The sequence below is a fragment of the Dermacentor albipictus genome, chromosome 10 (assembly GCF_038994185.2).
Source record: "Dermacentor albipictus isolate Rhodes 1998 colony chromosome 10, USDA_Dalb.pri_finalv2, whole genome shotgun sequence".
NCBI lineage: Eukaryota > Metazoa > Arthropoda > Arachnida > Ixodida > Ixodidae > Dermacentor > Dermacentor albipictus.
The window spans coordinates 76,575,901-76,583,449 of NC_091830.1; the positions used below are offsets into that span (position 1 = coordinate 76,575,901).

Here is a 7,549-nt window from a genome sequence, read left to right on the forward strand (position 1 = left end):
AGAGCGGTACGTGGATGGCGCTGTCGAAAGCAGAGGGGAAAGGGGGACGCTCTTCCGCTAACTATTGGCACTCCCACCGCGCCTGCGTTTGTCGACAACGGCAACTTAATGCGATTCACTTGCCGCCGATTGCCGATAAGACGGTTACGGGCACAGCAACTTACACCGAGTCATTATTTTCCAGTCATGTTTTCTTTCTTCTTTTCTTTTTTGAGGGCTTATGTGTCTGAAGCGCCCGTTCGTGCGTAATACATAAGGTAATTTCAGATACACCCCCATAAGACTTGATGTTTACATTAAGCACGTCATCGTGTCACGCGTTCCAGACAGACGGACAGATTTCCCAGGGAAGGAGCTCTCGCATGTTTACGCTTCAAAACAGTGCTGCTATTGGCTACGCTTTGGTGGACAGAGTTGCCAGTAACCGCAATATCAAGTAGCTTTATCAATGTGCGCTGGCGATGTGAAGGTCCGCACTTTGTATAAAGAGACGCATGGTGGGATTGCCAACAGTGATCAAAACGGCCTCCTCCTTTCCACTCTGTTTCCGACGGTGGCCACCACGTATCGCCCCATAGCAGGGTTCGAGGCTATGTGACACGTGCACCTCTGTTCCCGCCCCTATTGCTCGCGATAGTGCAGCACTTCTTTCTATATTCCAGTCTTACTGAACTGCGTTTACGTGGCAGCACTCCGTTCAGTGGACAGTGGACTGTTGAATCATGTCTACGGCACCTCATGCAGGCCATGCCGTCGACGCCAGCTATGCCCTCGACAACAGCAGCAACGAATGGAGCGCGCAGAACCTTCCATGCACCAAGGGGGACGGTGCGACCTGTAAGTTACTGGAGCACCATACGGAAATTAATAGGGTACTTCTAGGCGCTGCCCTGCAGCTTCGGGAAGACAAGCGAGGACAGAGCAGAGGCGATGCCCTTATTGCGGCTGTCGAGGCAAGCACTTGCCGGTACGCCTCGTACAGCTCTGTGGAAAACTCGTCCAAAGCGAGAGCACTGGACCTTGTTGAGCTTCTACTCGCCGAGCACCACTGCATCACGGCGATAGAATTCAACAGCAACCTGATGCTTCGCCCATCGTTGATCTCAGTAGTAAAACGTCATCCCCATTTGAACAGCTTTACTGTATGCGGAAGATTCATTGCATCTGACCGCGCAGCTGTGGTGTTCGACGTGATAAGGTCTTTGCCGCAGCTCAGGAATCTAGCTTTCAAGTCTTACGAGTTCGAGAAGGACTCCTCGACTACGAGCTGCCTCATTGACTACTCCTTTGACCTTCGCATAAGTTGTCTATCGACCCTTGACCTCGCAGAGCTGCGATTTCCCAGCACTAAGGCCGGTTGGCTCGTCCAAGCACTCATTGAAAACGAAAGCATCACCGACCTCTGCGTAGGAGTATCCGTATTCTCGTACGGAGATGAACACTCTTATCCAAGGTTCACGACGTACCTCGCGAACGAAAATTGCCCGCTGCGAAAATTGACGCTCAAATCGAACGCCTACTACATCAGTGGGTCACTCATGGGGAAACTCGTTGGCGCATTCTGCAAAATGAATTTTTTGAAGGAACTGAACGTGGACATCGTGGACATCGCGACAACAATATTGTAAGTAAAATTGAAATTGCATTTTGGATAGGCTCTGCAGTTGTAAAATATCGCAACGCTTAAGTGGCCTTAGCTTTCTTGACACTGTGAGGCACCTAAAATTTAACGCGTACACTATAGTAGCGCATTTTTTTTTGCTGTAGCCAGCATTCAATTGCGGAGATTTCGGCAAAAAAATTACTATTTTTGTCTACTGTATTAGCTTTTTATTCGAATAAATGACGTTTCATGTTATTTTTAGCTTTCCCTAGAATTAGCTTTCCCTGATTTCGAACTATGTTTGGGTAATATAGGAATAATAATGGCACATACAATCCTGTAAGTTTTGCTCTTTTTGTTAGACTATGTAATGTCCGGTGTTAGCATGTGCCGTCCTTATCGTCGTTACAAGTACCTGTTCTGCGACACAAAACAAGAAAACGGTTCCTGACGTACCTCGCGCTGTGTGTATATAGCGCTGTGTACATAGCGCTGTGTGTGGCCTTTTGTGTCTTCTCTTGTCCCGTCTTTGAATCGCGCTACCATATACTCCCCTTGAAGAAAACGAAACAGGTAGTTCTTTTAAATGTGTTTTCTTCCAGAGGGTTTAGTAGTCAATTCACAAACAGTTTAGTCGGTGTTGTACTGTTTAGTGCTGTTATCGTCCCAATATTTGACGGGAAATTTCTTGTGACTGCCGCTGAAATGACCATCTTTTTGGAGACTTTTGCAAGTTTGCGCCACACGATCAGATTGACATGCCGATGTGACGTCATGCATGTCCGTGTTTCCATTTATTTGCACCGTTGCGACGCTGCAAGTGTTGTCGCCACCCTGTGGCTCCCACAAAATTTAACACGGTATTTCGTTATCAAAAATAAATGGTTTATATACCAGAGCAGACGGCGTGAAAAGTCATGAGACCGAGAACCTTCAAGTGGCGTCGTCTCCACTTTTTTCTTTTTCAGTCTTTTCTGCCTTAACACTAACAGTGAAATATTTCCCTTTTGTTTTTGCTGCACTTTTACACACTTGGGCTCGGCGACTGCCCGGCGATCGCGGCACAATCTCGCGCGCCATATTTGGAGGAAATTGTGGGGCGACAGCGGTGCTGGGTGGTGCTTCACTCTGCAAACAAGTGCTTACTTTGCGCGGTCTCGTGCGCCGTATCTTGAAAGGTATCTGCAAACGGCTCATACCTTTGTGCGCGCTGTGTTCTAGCCGCTCTTGCATTGAACCGATAGACGGCACGAAGGTCACTTCGCTCGCTGCTGCTGCCGCACATGCTCACACCAGCGCTATGAAAGCAATAGCCCGCGCCCATCGAGTGTGATGTGTTCATGTTTGATTGTGCGTGCTGGCACCATGCTTGTTATTTCAGTAATAAACGAATGTTTCAACTTTTATACGGCAGGTAAATCTACTATCCTTACATTGTATGGGGAACAAGCGCTGACCAGGACAAGCGACAGCAGTTTCAGTGGGTAACCAAGATATGTTGACGTCATCCGGTGGAGAGGCAACGAGGATCGCACGACATATTCAACAATCGCGAATGCCCGCCTTGATCAATGTTTGTTGAGCCCGATGCGCCCAGCCGGGTTCTTTCTATGGGCATGCGGGTTGGGAGGAGCGCATGCGCTGTTGCGTTCTAGCACGTCGGTGCCAAGACGGATCATTTTCTGGATGCATGTGCTTCAATATGAGCGGCAAATTTGGTGATGCCAAATCGTAGTGCGTTCTAGTGTGACCTCCCCCGCTGCTCGCTAGGCTGTTCGTTACGGCGCTGCACTCGATGTGCGAAATTTCAGCGCTGGTTGCCCGTAGCTGTTTACTAATTTTCATCGCAATCAATGCTTCGCTTTCCGGGTGAAGCGCAGCCTTATGTTCTCACCTTATCAAGTCATCAGCCGATATGAAAATATTGGAGCGCCTGAATGCCTACACGACGCTTGAATAGGAGAAGGTCGTTCCCCGCTATACCGACACTCTCCGTGCGAATGCCAGTGCCCAATTAGACCTTCCCTAGCGTGCAATCTTGGGGCGATGGGCACACAGCCTAACTGCGCCAAGAATAACCATTGGTGTCGCTGAATGTTGGTCAGCTGCGGCCCGTCCAACTGCTCCTGCGCTAAGCAACCGCAAGAGCGGTATCTGCAAGGAACCGGCGCTTTTGTGAGCGCAGAAGGTTATGGTCCATGAAATTAAGACGCATGATCTGGGTTAAACAATACCGGAAGACAAACTACGTCCAAGAGAACGGCTGATGTTCACTCGTCAATGTAAATCAGTGCGCATTGAGACCTCCAGAGACGTGGACCTCAGACATAGCGGATGGCTCAGGCTCCTGAAATAACCGTACTAGATAGAGTTGGGTGCAGGTCATTTTATTTATTTATTTATTTATTTGTATATTTATTTATTTATTTATTGCTCAAATGCCCCTGGAGAGGGGTATTACATGAGGGATGTTGCAAATAGGCCGCAAGCCCCAAGGGTAGCGTTGGCCTGGCGGCCTGGGGCACGACTGGAAGCATCCGAAGGTCCTGGCAAAGCATGAGTCGACTGCTAACAGAACAACTTGTTTATTCTAGCATCGCAACAGAGCGGCTGGTCAGGTCGACCGAAGTGGAGAGACGGGAGAGCAGAATTCGGAGCCTCTCTCTTGGCGTCCGGGGGCAGCTGCTTTTATACTCTCGGAGTCGAGGGCAAGCAGGAACAGCTCGGGATGGGGCGCACGTGACGGCGCCGCTCGGACACGTTGAGACTAGAAGTGACGCATCCGCCGGGCCGGCGCCGGTCGGACCTCCTCGCTTCACAGTTGGGGAGCTCCTCTCCCCAGCTGCCGCGCTTTGACAAGCGTGGGCACCAACATGCACACACACACACACACGAAGACACGTGGCATTGAAAAATGCCTGGACGCGCATGGCAGGAGGCGTTGCGGCAGCGCTGAACGGGCCAAAATGTCCGCCGCTTTGAACGAAGCCCCGGCGTCCGTTGCATCCCCGCCGGCTATACCGCGCGTCGTAGGCGAAACGTAACAGGGGTGGGCAGCTTAAAAGGTGTGTTGATGGCAGTCTTGAACTCAGTCGCACTGGATTGGTCCGTCGCTTGTTCTGGCAGATCATTTCAGTCTCTCGCTGACGTTGTACGTTGTAAAAACGAATGCAGATGGGATGACGTGCGCGCATGCGGGGGGTATACTGACTTTGAATGATGAGTGTGGGATGAATTAGTCCGTTAAGAGACTTCAATTTCAGTTTTTAACACGAGTTTATATTGGAGTCAAAATGTTCAATTCTCGCGTTTGCTTACAAGGGGTCAATGTTCATTCAACTCAAAATGTCTTTTCTATATATTGTGTTCCCAGCGTACCCACGTTCGTCGCGGTACGTCCAGCGTACCGCCCTCTTCGCCGAAGTATCCGTTGTAGATAGCGTTAGGTGCAGGTCATTTAGCAGTTAAGAAATTTAATTTCAGTTTTTAGCACAAACTTATATTGGAGTGCAAATGTTCATTAGTTCGTTTGTTTACTTGAAGTCAATGTTCATTCAACTGAAATGTCTTTTCCATGTGTTTCCAGCGTACCTACGTTCGCCCGCTTCGCCGAAGTGGCCCGTCGGAGCGCCAAACTACGCAGCCTGAGGTTGCCTTGGAGGGATACACATTCCCATCTCGGTGTTCACAATGCAAGTCCTGAAGCCACGCAATGCATGAAGTCCTGGCAAACAGCCTTGCAAGGATCGAAGTCACCGCTCAAGCAGCTGCGCGTCGACTTGACGGGCTTCGGCGAAGCCGCATGCGACACTTTCTTCGACGCAATCGCCAACAATGAATCTCTGCGGTTGGTGGAAGTCGACACTTTGCCATTCATCGATGGGCTCGACAGGGTCTCCAAAACTATTCTGGAGCGAGGTCTGAACGATCGAGTGGTCATCAAAGGACACGATCGCCACAGCAACGCAATCAATCTGCTCAAATGCCCGCAAATCAGCAGCGTGGCCGTAACGCTGGGGTGGTTAATTTCCCGCCAGCGTGTCGGCCCGCAGTCATTTATCTCGACTCTGGAAGTGGTCGGTAGCTCCAGTAACGTAACGTCACTGCTGGTTGAGGACAATAGATTCAATCGCGACGAATTGTCTGCCTTGGCGGCATGCCTAAGGAACGCGGCTGTACTCACTGATGTCGACATAAACCTGAGTAGCGCTTTGGCTGTCTTATCAGAAAAGGATCGTACGGACGTGCGGGCGGAACTAGTGTCAGCGCTGGCCTCCAACCACAAACTAGTTAAAGTCAGCATCAAAGGCGTGGTGCTGTCCAATGACGACTTGAACGTCCTCGCACATTTTGCCAGCAGGAGCCTCAGCCTCACCGAATTCACCATGACTCCTGTCTGTTGTGGCGGTGCCAGGCCTGGCAGGCTTTGTGAAGAGCTGCGAATTGCTTTTGAGCAAAGGCCCGCTGTGCTAAAGGAAGCATTCAACTTCAAGAACATCACACTTGCAGACATCCTGGTATGGCACAGTCATAACGGCTGTCTCCGTTTATGAGCGCATAAAAATGTTATGTTACGGAAAACAGCGAACAAATATAATTTGCAGAAGGGTTGGGAGGATTACCAGACGGTACCTTGATGCTATAGTGTCCTCACGAACAGCGGCCTGTTCGAACATTTTATGACTTCGCAAATACATAGTTTTCGACACCAGGCTGCGTCATAAGCGGTAAAAATCGGACTAATATGCGCAGGCTCTGCGGCTTTTAGGAAAAGAGATAAATAACGTCGTGAAGGCATCACAAAACCATTCGAGGATACAAGTAAGTCGTGCGAAACAAGCCACCGAAGCAGCGGGGAGCACGCAAGGCTATTATGCGAGATATACCAATGGAGCACAGCGAAAAAATGGAGATAAATTAAAGAAAGCTCCGCCTTAAAAAGAACAGAGCATATCTCTTGCGTTAATAGATCGAAATTTCTCCGCCAGTATTTATTTGTGCGCAAAAAATAGAGGTTGTCTGTGATATCGCTCTGCATGCATATTCCTGCAATTTCAATCTTAGTTCTACTCCGAATGCTTCACTCCTGTTGCTATGACTTGTTTTCGGCAGTTTCCGAGATCACCACAGCTACAATATAAGCAAAGCTATGATGTCGAAGCTACGTTGGCTCTTTGAATCAGAGCTATTTCCTTATTAGGAAGCGTCGTACGCTTCCATTTGCGCGCACACAATCAAACACTTCAGAAATTTGGACCGGTTAGGGCTTATCGTAAGTTTTTTCTGCTTTAACCATGACGTGCTTTCTTTTTTCATGCAGCAAGCGACCATACGGAATGCCTCCACCGTCTCGGCCGCTTCACAATTCGTGCTAGGTCAGCAAGATACCTTGGACGGTGCGGATGCCATCGAGCTGATGCACGACCATCCACGCCTCCTCGAGATGGTGATGGAAGGTGCTGACCTCACAAAGACCAAAGCTAAAGAGAATATCAGCAGCGCTCTTCTGCGTGTGCACCACTGTAGCCTTGAGGAGTTTATGAGAATCGCAGGCGTCGTCAAGGAGAGGGTGGAGTGCTTTCGTCATCCCAAGGCCAGGTTTCAGCTCGTTGACATTAACGAGCACTGCTGGCTGCACATTCGCAGGTTCCTAAAGATAAGGGACGTTGTCAACATTGAGCCGGTGTCGGTCGATCAAAATGACGCGTGGGCTTTTGAATGCGATTAGCACACCATAAATAAACGACCTAGCATTCTCCTGAGCGGAAACTTGCTTAGTCTGAGTACGTTTGGCACCCAAGGAATAAAATTGTACAATATTTAGTGACCTTATAGTCTGTTAAAAGGGTAATCACCGAAGCTGTGTGGGATGACTACATTGACGACTATATTGATTCATATGGTTATTGATACATTGGTTGAAAAAAAGACGCCTGCAACTTCGTG

General features: G+C 49.2%; 1 protein-coding gene across 2 annotated transcripts; it reads left to right on the forward strand.

The window, feature by feature from the left end:
* The first annotated feature begins 491 nt into the window (after positions 1-491).
* LOC135898746 (uncharacterized) lies at positions 492-7,549 on the forward strand. 2 transcript variants are annotated; one of them, XM_065427879.2, is made up of 3 exons: positions 492-1,624; positions 5,190-6,120; positions 6,924-7,549. In XM_065427879.2, the coding sequence occupies exons 1-3, from the start codon at positions 723-725 to the stop codon at positions 7,329-7,331; spliced, it is 2,241 nt and encodes a 746-aa protein (XP_065283951.1). In that variant the 5' UTR covers positions 492-722; the 3' UTR covers positions 7,332-7,549. The 2 variants fall into 2 exon arrangements, with proteins under 2 accessions (XP_065283951.1, XP_065283957.1); XM_065427885.2 differs by having other exon boundaries at positions 498-837.